Source organism: Magallana gigas, chromosome 3 (assembly GCF_963853765.1).
Source record: "Magallana gigas chromosome 3, xbMagGiga1.1, whole genome shotgun sequence".
NCBI lineage: Eukaryota > Metazoa > Mollusca > Bivalvia > Ostreida > Ostreidae > Magallana > Magallana gigas.
This window is the reverse complement of record NC_088855.1, coordinates 9174868-9195931: the sequence shown is the minus strand read 5'-3', so window position 1 is coordinate 9195931 and position 21064 is coordinate 9174868. Positions and strand designations below refer to the sequence as shown.

Sequence of the window (21064 nt, the reverse complement as noted above, 5' to 3'; positions counted from 1 at the left end):
TATAGCTTCTTCATGATAAAATGATATTCCTTATTTGCCAGTTGGAATTTGAATAAAAGTCTTTGATTTTATTATATGGCATAAACAACATTACACTGTTGTTTTGATCTTGGCCCTGTTATCAGCCCTCGGATGGTATCCCCCAAAGCCCGCTCGAGCTGATACCAGAACCAAGATCAAAACAACAGTGTGATATTCTATATATAATGCAGTATACAGTGTTATTTTTGCCCTGTGTTATTTTGACCTCCTAAATAGCAAATAGTTTTGCCCATCTTGAATTCATCCAGATAAAACTGTTTTTAAAGACATATATTTTGAGACACTGGAATTCTACTAGTCATAAGTTCAACCACTCACATTGAGGGAGAACGGAACAAAAATAAATATGGCAAAAAGTGATACACAGATGATTTTATAAGTCGTTAGAGCACCTTTCCAAAAGGCGTTAAAAACCGGCATATTTTTCACTTATTGCAGACACTTGTGCTGATTTGAGCATTTTCATTTCAGAAATGTTTTATTAGGGTTTTTTATTATTATTATTATTATTATACTTTATTTTACTTCAACAACAATGCCCATTTATTTATGCTAGATATCCCGGGCATTAAGAAAGCTCTCATCATTATAAATATTTAAAGTTATCATGTAATTTAATTCCAAGATTCACAGAAAACACACAATATACCGGTACGACATATTTACATTGTCAGCTCATCGTCTCGTCTCATCAGAGCGATATAAGGTGCGATGCGAAAATTAGAGGAAAACAATTCTATTGGAAACTCTTTCAATGATAAAAAGGTAAAGATTTAATCAAAGCTCTTTAAAACATCTTAAGATACTTTATCTTTTGAAAAGATACACGGTTATAAGATGAGATATAAATATATTGTCAAATTTTCGGGACAACCCGTCCCTTCTTCAGGACAACAAAATAAAAACTACATTTGAAGGAAGAAAAACATCTACAAAACTAGCACTAAACTAAAAACTAAATAATATATAAAAACTAAAAAATGTATAAACACCGGATCGAAACGTGGCAGCTACATCTTTGTATTAAATTTTGCTAATTGGGGGTTGCTGTTAATTAAGTTGTACTAGCAAGAGAATTCGTAGTGAAGGTTTGTAGGGAAGATAGGTTCTGTAAAAGTACATCAGAGTGTAAAAACTAATGGGAGTTAAATAAAGAAAATAAAATGGATAAAAAACAATTAAAAATAACAAAACCAAGGAACGAGCTAATAAGTTGAATAAATTACATGAATGAGAGTTTGTACATGGACCCAAAAGGATGATGATGGTGATATTGCTACGCTTAGCTGATGTTCATTTTGGTGAAGTCACTTAATTTGTTCATGCCGTAAGGGCGGAATGACTTCAGTCTATGCATCCAAAATTTTTCTTTATTTTCTCTCTCCGCATCTGTCCAGTCTGGGTTGTGATCAATAACCAAAACCATCATGTCCTCCCATTTGTGACTATCTAAGTTAAAATGTTACCTATATATATATGTTTTTGTTGTCATACAACCAATCATAAACATATCAGAATTGTTAATAACAAATATTCCCTCTTTACATCTCTGATACTTTCTTTAGCACATCAGAAAGCAGATCCCCTTGCAGACGTTGGCTTCTTTCAGAATTGAAATTTTCATCCAAATCACACGAAAGGATTACTTCTTTACATACTAGTTCATCTTGATCTACTCCTTCTTTCCTGATTTTTAGAGTTTTTGTTTGGTGCCTTACTAACGCTATTTTCAGTGCTAGATCTATGAAATCATCCTTGGTAACAACAACTTCACTATGTTCATGCTGAATTATTAATATACATCGGGATTTACGCATTTCTTCGATCAGATAATCAATTCTTTGACGAAATGGAGGACAATCGTTATCGTTGATGGCATATTTCAACTGCACAAATGATTCTAATGTAGACTTGACAAAATTGAGGTAGCGACAATTATCGTTACTACAGCTATGCAAAACGAAGAAATCGAGTGTATTATTATCGTCTTTTTTTTTCAAAGTCGACATAATATGTTTTTCATTCGAAGTCAATGCATTTTTTTCCTCTTTGAAAGCTGGTATATATTGCTCCTCTCTGCAGGTCGATTCATTTTGTTCCTCTTTTGAAGCTAGTATATTTTGTTCCTTTTCGCAAGTCGATATACTTTGTTCCTCTTTAGAAGCTGGTACACATGTCTTTCCTCTGGAAGTCGATATTGTTTGTTCTTCTTTGGGAGCCATTGCATTTTGTTCCTCTTTGGAAGCCGATAAATTTTGTTCCTCTTTGGAGGCTAGTACATATTGCTTACCTCTGGAAGTCGATACATATTGCTCCTCTTTGGAAGCCGATACAATAGGTTGAAACAATATAGCTGTGTATGCGTTTAGAAATCTAATCTTTGCCATTTCTAAATCACGCTTCATCAACGAATCCTTGGCTCCCTCTAAGCATGTATTCACAAACATTGATTTATAGGAAGTATCCCACTCGTTTTCGCCTTTAAGAAATGCCAGCGTACATATGGCATTTTCGAAATCTCCAACCTTTATGTAGCTTTGTGCAAGTTCTTTTACTGTTGTTGAATTGCATTCCATATCGGCTATCTCTCTGTGAAATTTGATAGACTCTTCGTCATAATCTAGCAATTTGTGTAATGTTGCAAGCTCTTTAGACGTACTGAAAGATTTCTCTTCATTTTGCAGCAACTCTTTAAGAATTAAAAAACACTGGCTTGTTGTTTTTAACAATGGTATAGCCCAAATGAACCCCGATGTTATGGAAAGGGCCTTCCACAAGGATTTTTTGGCGTCGTATTTTAGTTCTTCCTTCCTCATGGGGTCAGTTTCTTTTAATATTAAATCTAGTTTGCAGATTGCTTGTTGTTCATATGCGTTGATTAAAGTCATGGGAAATTTGGATGGTTTTCCACAATTGTTGGATGTGATGAAAGAAAAACTTCTAAGAGCATCGTCCGGTTTGTCTAGCATTCGGTATATCAACCCCAAATCATACCTTGCAACGTCAAACCCTTGGCACATTTCAATTGCCTTTTGAAGGTGTTCCACTGCTTGCAACAGCAACGGATTGTCTTTCGAAACACGCACTGATCTTGGCGATTTTCTGTAGGAAATGAAATGAAGTTTAGGGTCAGTAGCATTTGACTTTGATTTAATTTCTGTCTTTTCTAAATCAAGAGACGCTGCGGCTTCCGGCATGCTAGGCATAGACAAATCGAATTCTGCCGATATCTGAAGAGTCAGAACCAAATGATGTCTTGCAAAAGTCGTGTCTCTCAACTGTATAGCTTTCTTTAACATTGATTCCGATTCTTCTACCTCTTCTATGTATCTGAGATATACTCCATACTCCTGTAGGACGAAATAATCATCGGGACACAACTTCATTGCCTCTTCGAAACATCGCTTTTCATCTATTTTCATCGTTTCTTCCTCATCTGTGTGTATGATTTCAAACAAATTCTTTCCTATATGTAAGGTTCTGCTAATCTCACACCATGATCTTGCTTTTATACGACAATATTCTTCAGTGGGAAATTTCAAAATTTCATAGAATAGACGGGCGGATTCTTTACTTTTTTCTTCAGGTCTATAGTTTTCTGCCGTTGTCACCTGAAAAAAATGCGACTGTCTGCGTAAAGTTAATGCAAGGCGAAATTCCCAAAGTATATTCCTCTCTGGTGCAATACCTTCTATGGCTCTCTGGAATAGCTGCACTGCTTTTTCGTGGTGTTGTGGACCCAATCGGGAATAACAATACCCAATCTCTGCAGTCGCTCCAAACTGTAACCTTTTGTGTTTAATTTTATTGTGGATTTCTTCTAAAAGTTTCTTTGATCGGTAATGCTCTTCAAGCTCCATATTGAATATTACTTTATTGCAGTGAGTAACCAAATTTGGTTCTGTTTCTAGCTCTGCGGCACGCTTTGATGCAGCAAATGCTTCTTCTCTGTCATTTAATCTCCAATGAAGATAAGAAATAAAATTATTGACAAAAATCTTTTCTTCGTTAACGTCAAATCCCTCGTCTAAATCTTGTTGTAGCACTTGACGTTTTTCCTTCATCTTTTGTTTGCTTTGCAGTAAATCGTCTATCACAAACAATGACCATTGCCTGGCTTCCAACATTTTTATTTTAACTTCTTCATCCATCGTAATACCCAAGCTGACAAAGCAAATGTAGATCTGGCGGAAGAAAGAATAATCTTATCAACATGAAGCTATTTATGTTTATACTGAATGATTACTAATAAAGAAAGATTCCCTGATGCTCTAAAACATATTTCCGCTTATATGTAATCTTTAATAATATCTTACTTTGGTCGATGAACATAACAACACCAGCCGTTTTTCTTATTATTTAAAAACTAATAGCTATTAGATTCTGCAGAAGACGTTAACTTAAAAAACTAAACCCATTTGTGCATGTCCCCTGATCATGCTTCAAAACAAATTCATTCAAAATACGGTATGATTTTTACAGTATTGTCGTATAGTAAGTTCTGTTATTCTATTTATTAACAGTTTAAATGAATTTTTTGTCATTGTTGTCCTTATGTCATTCTTTAAGCATTCGCATGGTAATATTTGGAAGCCTGCCCAGATCAGAGAGTTCCAAATAACATGATAAACCTTTTTGATAGGCGTATTGCGGCTTTTAAAAATTCTAATTCATGGTCTCTCTCCAAAAAATGTCTGTTTGGAGTTAAATGTCATTTTACCAAATAAGCGCTAGCTTATGAAATTCGAATTATTTGACCTGAAAATTTATTTATGTTACAAAAGTGCTATTAACAGGCTTTCGTACCCCCCCCCCCCCCCCAACAAATGTCATCAAGACAGATAGCCCAAACTACTTAACGGTATCGAGTTATGCAGGAGCACCTGTCACATGTTTGAAAGCAATCCCTTTTGGGAGGAGAATAACTTCAGAATATACCGTATGAAATCGTTGATTTTTAATACACGTCAGATCATTATTTTCTATTGATTAGCAGCAGCAAAATGATTACATCAAACATTAAGCTGACACTCTAATATACCTACCTTAATGTAAGGCTTATCAAGTCGTTTAAATGCCACAAATGTATGCACACAAAATTAAAGACAAAATGATAGTGTTGGTTCTTTCAAAACTTTTATCGATTAGCACTATTGACTACGTACTTCTTCCTTCTATGTATTAAGTATGGCGTAGTAATCAAATCAGCTGATAAAAACTGAATATCAATACTGAGGCAATAAAGTTTCCTAGCTCCCCATTGAACAGCGGAATTTTTCGCCCTCGACGGGAGTTTTTTTTTTATGAGATGAAAATCAACATATAAGATTTACATTTTGCACTTTATAAGAATACGCGGTCCTTCGAAGTTTCATTTTTGTCATTTTGGAGTGGGTTACTTTTGATAGGGCTGGTGAAATGACCCCCGTAGAATATTGAGAAGGGGTTGTTTTTTATGTAGAAAAATGACCCACACTGCTGTAAAATACTTGGATTACATCGTAGAAATTATGTCCTCATGTTCATTTTTCTCCGTGTGGGTTGTAGAAAAATTTCTCTGTAGAATATTGACTATAATATCTTATTACAAATTCTATGTCGACTGGTTTTATTATGTGCAATATTGTTTGCTATGGGTAGATACAGGGACGGGGGTTGGAGAATAACATTATCTACGTGATATTTCGTATTATCTTGTCCGAAGAACCAGCTTAGTATGATTTTCTGATCACCACCTATTACTGCCTATCTTCATTATTTCAGTCTGTGTTTAAATTTTTCAAATGAAAAAAGAAAACATACAATCAGAATTAAAGTACTCTGAATATAAAAAGTAATATACTAGTACTACCCTTCATCTTGGCAACTAAAGAAAAAGACGTACCTTAGATAACATAACAACTGATGGTTAATTTGAACATGTTTATCATGGATCAGTTAACGAATTTAGAACATTTATAAAAGACTGTGGGAGTTGGGGGGGGGGGGGGCGATTGATAATAAAACATATGTTCATATTGTCAAACAATGACTAAATAGAAATGGTCTCAGGTTCGTAAACGATTCGTCAACTATAGTTTACATCTGTATGCTATATTTAATGCATGTAAACTGAAGTTTACGAATGCTGATTTAAGTTTATCTTTCTGAAAATAACGTTAACAATGGCTTTTGTTGAGAAATAAAGATTCACATCTATTTGAATTTTAATTTCCATTCGTTAACTATAATTAAGAGTTGTTAATCGTAGTTTAACAATCGTGAATCTAGATTTTTCACCGTCGCATATGGTTGTTTTCAGTGTTTATTATGGTTTAACACTTCTGAAACACAGATGATCATGTTCATTTAAATATGGTTTACACATGTTAAATATAGATAAACATTGTTAACTATAGTTATACCTAGGGTTTCTTCTGTGAACTCCATTTTTGTGGACTTGGCGTAACAGACCAACCAACGTCCGAGGTTTCTAACCCCGTCAAACTCTGCCTTTGCAGTCAAGGATTCATGTAGAACGGACCGGATCAGAAACCCTTGTTTTGAGAAGATTCACATTGTGTACAGAAACTCAGGAATTAAGGTCTCAGTATTGTATTATACTTAACAGTTCGTTACAGAGGTGATGAATGAAAGTTTAAATGAGACTTAATGCATTTGAGAGTTAAATAGCATTCAACGGTATTTGATGCACAGTCGCTGTATGACCCTGTTCTGTTATATTCAATCTGCTATCAGTCTGAGAGCAATTTAACTTTTTTCAAACTAAATCCTCCATTTACAAAACACTATATTGATCAGAGAGTTGTTGCTCATGTGAGCGATCTGTCCCTGAACATCTTGTTGTAATCTTTGATGATGATTGGGAATCTACAAAAGCAGAAGTCATGCAGGACATCCTTGAAAACAAATGTGTTCAGGTTCCTATGTTTCAGAAGAAGCTGCGTACCTCGAAACAATCTACGATTTTTGTGGAGGCAACATTCAACGAAGAATGGGGATCAGGACTCGATCGCCAAGATACCCTGAACACTAAACCCGAACACTGACCTGGGTATAACAAAATCGGTCAACTTCTAAAAAAGATCGCAAAAAAAGTCAGGAAAAGAAAACTTAGTGATAGCGTTAACCGCAAACTAAAACACTCGAATCGGGACCAATCAAAGCAGCTCAACATCGTCCAGATGTTAAAGCAACTGAGAACAGCTTCAGACAGTGACGTGTCCGGCTGCAACCCAGACTCTGATAGCAGTTCCGATGAAGGGAAAAAATATGTTTGTGATTGTTATCGGTATGTGAATTAAGAACTCTCTTATTCATAACACAATTATATTACGAAATGGCATAATTCTAATTTTTTGATTTAAATATTACTGGGGGGGGGGGGTTGTCTGCAATGATGCAAAATGTCAATATAACTTCTGTCAATGTACGAGGTTTAAACACTTATGAAAAAAGAAACAAATTTTTTACATGGGTTAATCAAAGTAAAATTTATGTTTTATTATTACAAGAAACACATTTTATAGAAAACTTTTAAGAAAATATGATATACTAACTGGAATGGTAAATCGATGCACGTTTTTTCAGACTCCACTTACAGAAGAGGTGTCTCTATGCTTTTTAGAAAAGAACTAGACGTTCAAATACTTAATACATATAAATCAGAAGACGCACGAAAGGTTTTAGTAAATGTAAAATTAAATGACGAGATACTAAGTTTTGTAAGCATTTATGCACCAAATAGTGATAATGCCAAAATACCATTTTTAAGAGACTCAAAACTTTCATCAGATGCAATATACCACAAAAAAGTAAAGTATTTTTATGTGGAGATTTCAACTGTTGCATGGAAAAGAAAAATGATAAATCTTCAAAACGTTTGTTAGAAATTTTAAATCAGCTTGATTTTAAAGATCTGTCGCATTTTAAAAATCTGCATAAAGATGGACGCACGTGGTGGGATTCCGAGAATACCCCCAAAAGCAGAATTGATCATATCTTTGCTAAAAATATTAACCTAAACCAGATAAAAACTTTTATTGTAAGGCACGTACCGGGAACACATAATAATAACACAAGAATGGGTGACCATATACTAGTATATTTAAAAATATGTGCCAATTTCAATACATTAGAACGAGGCTCAGGCTACTGGAAATTAAATATCTCTTACTTAGAAAAAGAAGATTATAAAGAAGGTATTAATTCTTTAAAAACAATCTAATTCGGATATTTTATAAGAAATGTCACAATTTTATGAAAATCTGTATCAAACTAAAAAGACGAAAAAATATGTGATTATTTAGAAGATTTTAACTGTCCAAAACTAAAGGAGAATGAAAAAGATTTAGTAGATTCTAGACCTACACTCTCAGAATGCGAAGAAGCTATATAAAACAATCTCCTGGGTTAGATGGATTACCAAGTGAGTTTAGACGAGTTTATACGAGAACTGTCATTCTCACAACGTTTAGCATTAAATACCGTTCTTTCCAAAAAAGGAGATAATAAAAATCTAAAGAATTACAGACCTCTTAGTTATACAAACACTGACTACAAAATTATTGCGTTTATATTAGCAAGAAGGCAACAAAAAGTTATTAATAATTTATTCGGCAGCGAACAGACTGCATACATCAAAGGTCGTTTTATTGGCGCCAATGCAAGAAATATTTTTAGATATTTACGAGTATTGCATGGCGAATGATAAAGACGGATTATTATTGTTTTTTTTAGTGACCATATATATTTAAAAATATGTGCCAATTTCAATACATTAGAACGAGGCTCAGGCTACTGGAAATTAAATATCTCTCACTTAGAAAAAGAAGATTATAAAGAAGGTATTAATTCTTTAAAAACAATCTAATTCGGATATTTTATAAGAAATGTCACAATTTTATGAAAATCTGTATCAAACTAAAAAGACGAAAAAATATGTGATTATTTAGAAGATTTTAACTGTCCAAAACTAAAGGAGAATGAAAAAGATTTAGTAGATTCTAGACCTACACTCTCAGAATGCGAAGAAGCTATATAAAACAATCTCCTGGGTTAGATGGATTACCAAGTGAGTTTAGACGAGTTTATACGAGAACTGTCATTCTCACAACGTTTAGCATTAAATACTGTTCTTTCCAAAAAAGGAGATAATAAAAATCTAAAGAATTACAGACCTCTTAGTTATACAAACACTGACTACAAAATTATTGCGTTTATATTAGCAAGAAGGCAACAAAAAGTTATTAATAATTTATTCGGCAGCGAACAGACTGCATACATCAAAGGTCGTTTTATTGGCGCCAATGCAAGAAATATTTTTAGATATTTACGAGTATTGCATGGCGAATGATAAAGACGGATTATTATTGTTTTTTTTAGATTTCGAAAAAGCATTTGATTCGGTAGAATGGAACTTTTTATTTAAAGTGCTTAAAAAATTTGATTTTGGAAATCATTTCATTTCATGGGTATAAAGAAATGCTGTGTTGTTTTAATGAATGTAAAAGGTTAATTCATATATCTGAACTTTCAAATGTAACATTTGCACAACAACCACTGTGGAATAATACTCTGTTCGAACATAAGGGGAAATCATTATTTTTTTAAAAACTGGGTAATGAGTAAAATTTTGTTTGTTAAAGATTTATTCAACAAAAATGGTGAATTCAAAACACTACAAGAACTTTCAACTGATCTAAAGAAGAAAAATAATTGGTTGTGTGAATACAATATTTTTAAGAAAGTAATTTAGAAAAAAGTGAGCGTTTTGATATGAAGTGTTTTTTTTTATACTGAAATACTGAAAATACTGAAAAGATATGTTTATAATTTTCAAAAGGGAGTATTTGATATATTCGATAAGAGATGGAAATTGTTATATGTAAACTAGCTTCATAAAAAATTTAAACCACTTGCTACCAACCTGCATTTAACCATTTATTTAATATTGGTAGAAAAAATTGGAAAGATATTTATGAAAGAAAGGTTAAGAACATGTATGACAAAAGACTTAGTGAATTTAATTATAAGTTGTTAAATAATATTTTGAATTGTAATTCCTTTCAATACAAATGTAAATCAAGGTCTTATGCAAAATGTGAATTCTGTCCGTGAGAAAAGGAGGACATTAAGCACCTTTTATTTGATTGTCTATCTGTACAAATATTGTGACAAAAATTGAATAGTATTATGAATTTTGATGTATGCTTGAAACACAGCATTATAGGATTCTATTTAGAAAAAAATTCAAAAACAGTATTTTTAAATACAATTATATCATATGTATCATATGTGATTTATAAATATAAAATAACATGAAGAATGAAAGAAAATTTTCAATCATGTAACACTTTTGATTTTTTTTCAAAAGGTCTCTCTCTAAAGAAATGGACTTGATGTTGAATTTTTCAAAAACAAAAATATATAGAGGTAAAATATCAGAACTTATTCGATTGTTATAATCTGTTTATTAGTTAAGATTTAACTGCTTGTCCTGACCCGGGGCAATCAGATATTGTAAAGGGTTGCATATTTCTGAATAAGATATATGATAAAAAAATTTATTAAAGGTGTGACCATCGGACATATACTGGGGCTCTAAGCGGGGTTCCAAGTTTAACATAGAAATATAATTGGAAAAACAACATGCAAGGATCCTCAAACAGTGAAGATTCTAAATTGTTAAAGCCAACCGTAAACCCCATACAATTACTAGGGCTCCAGAAAGAGGTCCAAACTTTAAAATAGAAATAGCATATGCTATGAAATAGAATGTTACAAGGAACTGTTGTTCAGGTGAGCGATATGGCCCATGGGCCTTTTGTTTAAAATGAAATATATGATTACATCATATACATATTGTACATTCATCAATAAATTTTTTGATATGTTACAACTAATTATAGTTATCTTTCAACTACACACAAAGCATGACCCTATATACATCGTTGATAAAATATATCAAATTTTGCATTTAAACTTTCAATTATCACAGAATGAATAGCTTCTATCTAAGGGAAACAGGGGGTTGCTGTGTACAAATATTTGTCAATGATTTTTTTTTTTTTTTTTTGCTTTTTTAACACATTTACGTTAAGATGTCCAAAACAACATATATATCATTTTCATGACTACTTTCTTACCTTGCAAGGGATATATTTTGTTAGGAATTATTCCCTTTTTCTGGTATTATGAATTTTTTTAACAATTTCAATTTTCTGCAATACTAGTAATTATTTTTTTTTATGGAATTTATTTACAAATCATATTCATTAATTTTGAGAACGAAAACAAATGTCAAAATTGTTTACAACTTTGGCTCTTTTACATTGCAATATCACAATTTTATCAATATATTGCTGAAATCAGCGGTTCAAATTTTAAAGTTTTTGATTCTAAATTTGAACAAAATTTGATGGCACATTAAGAATTGTGTATGAATTTTTTTAACAACCTTAGCATGTGCTTTATAACTTATAAAATGTTCATGGTAAATTTCTTGGCTTTTGAGAGATATACTACAATAGGAATCACCTTACTCCTTATATTGGAATTATGACCTTTTGTGACAAATTCTGTTTGGAACCATAAAAAATTAATGGGTTATTTCGATTTATCAATCAACATGAGCGGATCATTATCAGAATGTATATCCAATTATATCAATCGCTTATGATTTTGTACATTTACATCTCTAAACTTAAAATTGTTAAATTTCCATCAGCTCATGTTGTGACAATGACTACTTTATGCAGTAGAGCCGTTATACATGGAAAAAGATCTATCAAATCCTTATGACGTCATAATGAATAAACGACATCATAGCATCATACAATCAAATCAATTATGACGTCAGAATAGAGTTAGCACATCAGCGCATCGTTGCAATGATAGTCACGTGATATATGCCCTGTTCCCTCTTAAATTTTTAGATTTGGGCCTGGTTTCAATTATCACAGACTGAATAGCTTCTCTTTAAAATTTTCGATTGTTTTAAATTGTTTTCTCTCTAAAAATCTGCGACATTTGGATCGGCATCTTTGAGAATAGTTTCCCTCGCAACAAAAGTTGGCTGCTATCATTGTGGACTATGTCACGGCAATCGCCCGGCAGCACTACTTCTTTACACCCTGGGACTTCTGGTGGTACCCCTTCTGTCCTTATTTGGAGAATTTTCGCTCGATGTTCCAACGACGCCGTTTCCAACACTAAACCTATAAATTCATCCCCATTAGCATGATCATTGTTATTTTCGTGAAGAATCATACAAATACAGTGGGATTCGAGCATTGCTTTTTTCAGGTAATCCATTCGTCGATGACCTGGAAGACAATCTTTGTAATTTACGACATATTTTGACTGGACAAATAACTCTAATGCAGACATAACATATTTTTGGCAACAACAACCATCATCACCACAGTTGTCTAAAACGAGAATGTCCAGCGGACTTTCATCGTCCTCCTCTTTGGTCACAGACACATTAAGATGAGAAAAAATTTGACTGTAAGCCGTAAGAAATCTTATTTTTGCCTCTTCTAAATCAAATTTCTTCAACGAATCAATTGCTCCCTTTATGCACGTATCTACATGAAATGATTTGTCGGAAATGTCAAGATCCTTTGCGTACTGGAGTAGCGATGAAGTGCGAATAGCATTCTCAAAGTCTTCGGCCTTAATATGTTTTTGTGCAAGTGTTTTAATAGTTGCTGAATCATTGCGTTCCACATCAACGATTTGTTGATAAAATTTTATGGCTTCTTCGTCATAGTCCATTAGTTCGTGTAGTTTCGCAAGCTCTTTGATCGTTTCAGAAGAGTTGTCTCCCTTTTGCAGTAATGTTTTGAGCGTTGGAAAGCACTGGTTTGTTGTTTTTAACAATGGTATTGCTCCAATGACCCTAGATATTACAGAAAGAGCCCTCCACATACATATCTTTAACGGAAGATTAATTCTAAGCATTTTTTTTCCTTTTATTTTGTTTTGTTTTTTGGGTTTTTTTTTTAGATATTTTCTTATAGTCGTAGAAATCGAATATTGTGAACTGCATGTATGTTATATAACCATAAATAGTTCTGCAAACCGTGCAATATCGAATGAAACAGGGCCAAATTGTCCTCAACCATTTCCCTAGGGCACTACAGTGTTTGAACCTTTACTGTGAAAAAAGCCCAAAATGCCCATTTCCTCTCAGGGACTACTCGGTAAATTCAAAACATCATACTTCATACTTTAGGAAATAGTTAAGTAAAGCCTTAGTCACAACTGGTCGCACGTGCTTTTACGGGTGGTCTACGGGCGGATTTTAATAAAAATCTTGCAAGACAGGCAAGTGCATCTTACGATTTTGGAAGATAAAATTCTTGCCTTTTGTTAAATATCTTATAGACTTATTCGTTATATTTTCACTGTTTTACGATGAAAGCTTACCAAATTCTTTAACACTGATTTTTAGATGTGAAACAAAATATACAAAATATGTTTCTAACATAGCACAAGTTGAAAGTTTGCGACCATACTTTTTTTTTAAATGTTTATAGTTGAGGATGATGTTTACTCAGGGTTTGAGTATTCAAATTTGGATTGTTATAAAGTTCAATGTCATGAATAAAATTTATTCTTAACACAAAAAGTATTTATGAAATGAATAATCATTGACATAACGTTCAATATTTCAACTATATTATGAAAAAAGACGACTCAGAAAAACATAAACGTTTAGCCAAACAGAAGAAATGTAGACTACATTTTGCAGATTTTGTTTTCCGCTAAAACATTTTTGGCAGTACTCTAATATTAAAAGTTAAGATTTTATATTTTAGTCTATATAATTTTGCATATTATCGGTTGATTTTATCTCATTTATTCATTAAAATAATCGTGTGGCATCCTTAATAGATATTTCAAGAATGCCGGCAAGATTTTTACATGTAATGACTCTTCTCTTAAAAAAAAATCTTCCGCACAAAAATATAGTTCCCGTCAAATCTTACATGTTTCTTAATTTTTGATTGATTTTTCGTTACAAATCTTTAGCAGTAATGAAAAATAATCTTTATGTACTATGTATAATTGTGATAATTTTAATGAAGATAATAATGTGCGTAGTGAACATCAAAACAATACGAGTGAAAACTCTAAGACACTAGTATTTAAGGTCAACTGGGGTACAGTTTCAACATTTTGTTTATTACATTTATATTCTCGTTGATTTAATTCGATATGTGTCCCATAAAACGTTATCTTGCAGTAAGTTAATTAAGCACTTCCCTGAACTTATCTAATTGTGTTTCATATCATGCAAGTTGTACTTTACCTTGCAGTTGCTGCTTCTTATGTCACTCACATTGACTGTCAGTACAATGTACACATAAAATTTAGGTGCATTAAAATCAATACATTATCAATGTTCTTGGAATTTGAACTCAACTTCTTCTTTCACTATATACTTTATTTTACGGCAGACCATAAGGGATATATGAACAATAACAATTAATTCTTTCTTTTGTGATCCATGCGTGATATGAAGTTGGCGCCATTGCAGAAAAAATACATAACCCGCTAACGTGGGATATGTAATGTTTTTCTGCAATAATCACTACCTTCATAACCTGCATGAAACATCAAAGAATACAGTTTAGTTTATATATACATCTTTCTTTTAACAAATTGATAAGTCAATTGTAAAAAGTAAGTAAAATACACTAATTAATTTTTAATGTACATCAGTACGTTAGCTAAAATAAATAGGCAAATCTTTTTCTACTGGAATTTGAGTCTGACATTATCATGATTATTTCGTGCAGTCCGTGATTTTTTTTAAAGTCGCTGTAGGTTTTGACCAATCGATAAACGTGGCGTGTAGATTTCAGTAAAGTTTGTTTCCTGTCAGTTTAAATCGTTGTAAGTTTCAACCTGTAAATTAACGATGCATGTAAATTACAGCATGTCTGTTTCTATAAAGTTTTCCATTGACTATAGGTTTCCGTGGGAAATAAAAGAATCATACAAGGTAGATGAAAATAATTTTATAGCTTTATTATTCGAGTGATTTATAGAGGGAGAAGCTTATTCAATTCAGACTTTTACATCTGAAGTCGGGTTTTTAGCTCACCTGACCTGAAAGCTCAAGTGGGCTATTCTGATCACATTTTGTCTGTCGTCCGTCCGTCCGTCCGCTGGATCAATTTCAACCAAACTTGGCACAATGCATCCTTAGATAGCAAGGGAAAGTTTCGGATAAAGTACCCGTCAATATGTTTGTAAAAATGAGAGTTGCTGTACTTGAAGTCTTATGAGTGTTGCTAAAATTCATGAAATGATTTTTAATGATTATCATTAGTTAGAGGGGTGTCTCTTGTTGAAATTGATATGCAATATGTAGGCCCCTTATGTTAGGTACATGAGAATCAGAAGTAAAATGTGAAACCTGTGGCTATGACTGTTGTGTTGACTTTACACAGTGAAATTGCAAGTTACAGACGGGAGGTAAAATAACACGAAATGTAGGTGGATGGGACATTGTAAACTATACACTGGTAAGTTTCTGACATTTGATAGTGCAACATGCAGGGAATTAGCTGGGGGAGGTCTAAAAAGCTGAAAAATCATGAAAAATTAGCAAAATATGAAAGGGTCAAAATCTCGTAAAAACCAGTATGTAGAGAATTTTACAGGTTTTGACAAGTAATTTTCTTCAGAAATTGGTGATTGGCCTTATAAAGAGTGAATTAAGGTATTTCTGCTGAATGGGAACAGAGGAAATTCTAGTTACAGAGTTCCGAAGACATGCATCCCTTGGCTACAATGGATTGTATCAAAAAAACTGTCCCCTGTCACTTTAGGCAAAGGGAATTCAAATTTGTGAAAATTAAGGATCACACCCTTTTACAAGGGGAGATAATTAGGAATTATTGAACATTTGTGAGAAATCTTGAAAAATCTTCTTCTCAAGAACTCTTTGGCCAGAAAAGCTGAAACTTTTGTGGAAGCATCCTCAGGTAGTGTAGATTCAGAGCTGTGAAAATCATGACCCCCGGGGGTAGGGTGGGGCCACAATGGGGGTCGAACTTTTACATAGGAATATATAGAGTAAATCTTTAAAAATCTTCTTCTCAGAAACCAATCAGCCAGGAAAGCTGAAACTTGTGTTGAGACATCCTCAGGTAGTGTAAATTCAAAGCTGTGAAAATCATGACTCCTAGGGATATTGCGGACCCACAATTGGGGTCGAATTTTACAAAGGAATATTTAGAGTAAATCTTTAAAATCTTCTTTTCGTGAACCATTTGGCCAGAAAATCTGAAACTTATGGGAAGGCATCCTCAGGTAGTGTAAATTCAAAGTTGTGAATGGCTCCCGGGGGTAGAATGGGGCCACAATGGGGGGTCCAATTTTTTACATAGGAGTATATAGTGAAAAAGTCTGTTAAAATCTTCTTCTCAGAAACTAATGAACCGGGAAATCTGTACTTTTGTGGAATCATCTTCAGGTTGTTTAGATTCAAGTTTTTTCAAATCATGATCCCCAGGGGTAGGATGGGGGTCCCAACAGGAGGGGGGGGACAAATTTTTATGTAGGAATATATGAAGAAAAATATTAAAATCTTCTAAAAAAAAAAACCATTTGCCTAGAAAAGCTATAACTTAAAGTAGATCCAGTGTTCTGTGACGTCACACTTTTTTGTAAAACTTTGAATTCTTTAAACATTGTGCAAGATAGTTTTATTTATATTATGTGAATATAATCACATGGATGTAATTAGAATTATTGGTAGGTTAAAGATATTTTCGCACTTAATTTTATACTAAATTTCCAATTTTTTATATATTTTATCTATGCAAAGGGGAAATAACTCTTTTTCTGACTTTTCTCTCAGTTGTATGTCTAAATGCTATAGTTTTTCTTATTCCAACGATTAATTTTAAAATATTTTTGTAATTTTAGTTTTCTGATAAAGTTGACATTAAAATTAAACAAGAAAAACAAATTTCTGCCTACAAGATTTTACTTTTAACAGAAAAAAATACATTTTTCTAATGCTAAAATATGCTTTAGTTTATGTTTATCTGGCATCTCAAAAAGTGTGATGACATGTATATTTTTTCTAACAATTGATGACATTTAAGTCTATTAAGTCGAAATCAGTTCGGTTTTTCAACTTTCCTCAGATAATTTTACGAGTATGGAGCTACCTTAAGTGAAAGTAACTTCAGATAGTGTGTATTCAAATTTGTTAAAGTCGAAATTTTGAGGAGTAGGGTGGGCCACTTTGGGGATCTCGTTGTTCAAATGAAAACATTTTAATTATTCACAAAAACTGAAATGTTATCATGTTTGGTTTAATTTACATGCAAGCATTTTGACATATTGCTGATTCTTTAAAATTGTTTAGACTTTAGCTCCTGGACGATTCTTGGGCCTCACATGTTGTTCAGGGTGTGATGTAGGTTTATATCCGGTTATAAACAATAATTATTGTTTAGTATCTTTTTGAGAACGGTAATGCTCAACATGTGGTATGACTATAAAATCATCTGTGACTGGACCATAAACACAAAAATATCCGGTGGCGGGGGGAACGGACTTTTATATATAGAGGATCTACATGTAATATACCACATTGTCCACATATATTTTATTATGACTCCTTTAAGCTGATTTTATCATGACTATTGTTGCTCAGGTGAGCGATATGGTCCATGGGCGCCTTGTTTTTGTTTTCCAATGACACAGGAAGATTACAAATATGAACTTGATACAGAGTATAACGGTGATCGTATTTAAATACATAATTAATAAAATAACTTTCAGCGCAGCGCCAGAAAATATTGAATCTCTAATCCATGAATGAACTAAATGTTATTCTTATGCAACAAATCTCTGTGTTGTGATACAGGTACAGTGTATATTATACAGTACACACTACACAGGGTTATTTTCGGCTTGTGTTTTTTTGTCCTCCTAACTAGCAAACAGTTTTGCCCGTCTTGAATTCGTCCAGACAAAGCTGTGTTTAAAGAGAGATAATTTTAGACACTGGAATTCGCCCAGTCATAAATTCACCTATTGACATTGAGGGAGAACGGAACAAAAAGAAATATGGCAAAAAAGTGATATGTACATCGATGGACCTTCCAAAAGTCGTTAGAACACCTTTCCAAAAGGCGTTAAAAAACGGCTGGGTTTTTTCACTTCTTGCAGACACTTGTGCTGACATGACCATTTCATTTCAGAAATATTTAAAGTTTTTTATCATTATTATACTTTATTTTACTTTAACAACAATACCAATTTACAAATACCAGATATCCCGGGCATTAGGAAAGCTAACATCATTATAAATATTTAAAGTTATCATGCAATTTTATTCCATGATTTACAGAAACACACAATTTACAACACATACACATTGTTAGCTATGTTCGTCTCATCAGAGATCATAAGGTGCGATGCAAAAAATTTGGGGGGAAAAATGCTTTTGGAAACTCTTTCAATAATAAAAAGTTAGAGAATTAATTAAAGCAATTTAAAGCCTCTAAATACACTTTATATTTTGGAGAAAAGAAGCTCGGCATTTGTTAAGTTTCAAACAGTATCAATTGACCGAATTTTTGAAAATATAAACTTGCTTACCCCTTACATACACCTAGTTTTTTGCATCATATCGTATAATTTAACAGATTATGAAGTAGAACAAGAGGTCCAATGGGCCACATCGCTCACCTGAGCGACACTGGCTTTATATGGGCGTTCAAAGGATATTGTGCCATGTGGCCCCTCGGTAGATTAATCAAAAATGAATATCCGAATTTTCACTTATTTTTGCATATACTTAATCTTTGACATATTTACCTTCATGGAATACCATTTTTACCGAAAATAAGATCATATGCGATATAAATAACTAAATTTTCAGTTGGTGTTCACGGTTAACTTCCATCTCCCTTTATTTTAGCACACCCCCCCCCCCCATCACTTTATAAAACGATTAAAATACATGAGAGCATAAAGGTACATTTTTTCCCTCCACTACTTGCTACTTATTGTATTTTTAAAAATTCTATATGTGAAAGAAGACAAGTGTACCTTAATGCACCAGAATGAATGCGCTCAATTTCTCAAATTAATAACATTGAAAAATTTAATTGGCCTTCTCCATTATAGACGATTGTCATTTACCAGGCATGAATTCATTTCGTATGACCGTTCATATCCTTACTCACTTGATTGAAGAAAATAAACATAACTGGAAATGTTGTCACATATTTAAGAGGTATAATTCAAATTAATGTACTAGTATTGGCAGGCATGTCGCTCTATTGTACCAAGGCCCATCCATTATTTTCATCTTTATTAAAAAAACAACAAATGTGTACAAACAAAGATGATTTTCCATTGCAATAATTTTTTAAGAACACCGATAATGCTTTTATCCTCATAATATTAATGTGTCAGGCCTATGGAAACTGTTTAAAAGGCATTGTTTTCATTTATTTGTGTTCGAAAAACTATCAAAAATTTGTGTAGATTTTATGCAATTCATCGTTGAAGAAGGGGCACCAGAAAGTAAATACAGCATATCATCCTTTTAGCAAGACAGTTCTATTGATCAACCAAAATTTCAGTGTCCATCGTACAATCATAAGCAAGATACATAGCTTGGTTTGAGTCATGTTTTTGTTCACATGAGTTTATTACATTCAACTTAAGAATTTTAAACTTGGTATTTCCTATTCAGCATAGCTGCATTTAAAAATAAACAAACTAAAGGATGACCTCAGCTTTGTGTACAAACATATAGTACATGTAGCATTGTGCGCAAAGCTCTGTATCTTGTTTATTACTCGAAGCTTGACTCTCAGGTTAGTAAATTTATAGGAATTTGTAAACAATTAAAACAAGAGAAAACTGCACTAAAACAAAGAGAAAACTCAATTTATTATTCATCATATATATACTTTAGTTATATATTTCTAGCAGCGAGAATAATCTCCGTTTAGATTGAAATTGCTGAACATCTTAATAGAACATGTTGCATTAATCAACTATTACGTAGAGATAATACCGAATTACACGCACCACCATAATTTGACCCCCCCCCCCCCCCACAACGTGGCCCCACCCTATCCCCTGAAATCATGGTTTAAAAAAAAACTAGAATGAATCAACACTACCTGAGGATGTTTCCACACAAGTTACAGCTTTTCTGGCCAATTGGTTTTTGAGAAGAAATTTTTTTAAAGATTTTTCTCTATGTATTACTATGTAAAAATTTCGACCCCCCATTGTGGCCCAACCTTACCCCCGGGGATCTTGAATTGAAAAAAAAATTGAATCTACACTACCTGAAGATGCTTCCACAGTTCCAGCTTTTCTGGCTAACTGGTTTTTGAAAAGAAGATTTTTATTAATGATTTTTCTCTATACATTTGTATCTAAAAATTTGATCCCCCATTGGGGCCCCACCGTACCCCCGGGGATCATGGTTTGGACAAGCTTGAATCTACACTACTTGAGGATGCTTCCACACAAGTTACAGCTTTTTTGGCCGATTGATTTTTGAGAAGGATATTTTTAAAGATATTTCTCTGTATATTTTACACAGGTGCTTGTTTCATACAGGAGGTCTAATAACTATACACAATATTGTGTATAGTTAATAGACCTCCTGTATTAAACAAGCGCCTGTGATATTTCACCTCAGGTGAGCCAACAATTTTTATGTCTCTGCTACATGTACACGCACTTAGTATTTCCATCAGCAAAATTAATCTCTGTTTAGACTGAATAGACGAGAACTTACTTACAACTAGCCTAAAACACATTACAGTAATGAACTATTACGCAAAAACAAAAAATACCGTATTACCATTAGAATTTGTATTTTAGTTGTTAAAGTATCGTACCTGTTAATGTATCTTATTTTCCGCAAGTAACAGTCAGCTGTCTTACATGTACTTTCCGATGTCTATATTTGATTGGTACTTAAAAATTACAAAATACAGGCGATAGTTCC

The 21064-nt window shown here is 33.0% G+C and overlaps 1 protein-coding gene across 1 annotated transcript; it reads right to left on the bottom strand.

The window, feature by feature from the left end:
* Positions 1 to 450: 450 nt before the first annotated feature.
* Positions 451 to 5215, bottom strand: LOC136273601 (uncharacterized). Its single transcript, XM_066078391.1, has 2 exons — positions 5088 to 5215; positions 451 to 4226 (listed from the first exon to the last, which is right to left on the bottom strand). Exon 2 carries the CDS (start codon positions 4191 to 4193, stop codon positions 1584 to 1586), a length of 2610 nt encoding a protein of 869 aa, XP_065934463.1. The 5' UTR covers positions 4194 to 4226; positions 5088 to 5215; the 3' UTR covers positions 451 to 1583.
* Between the last annotated feature and the right edge of the window lie 15849 nt (positions 5216 to 21064).

Bases quoted from the DNA above. Each gene is read 5' to 3' on its own strand.
- LOC136273601 (XM_066078391.1), bottom strand. From the start codon at position 4,193: ATGGATGAAGAAGTTAAAATAAAAATGTTGGAAGCCAGGCAATGGTCA.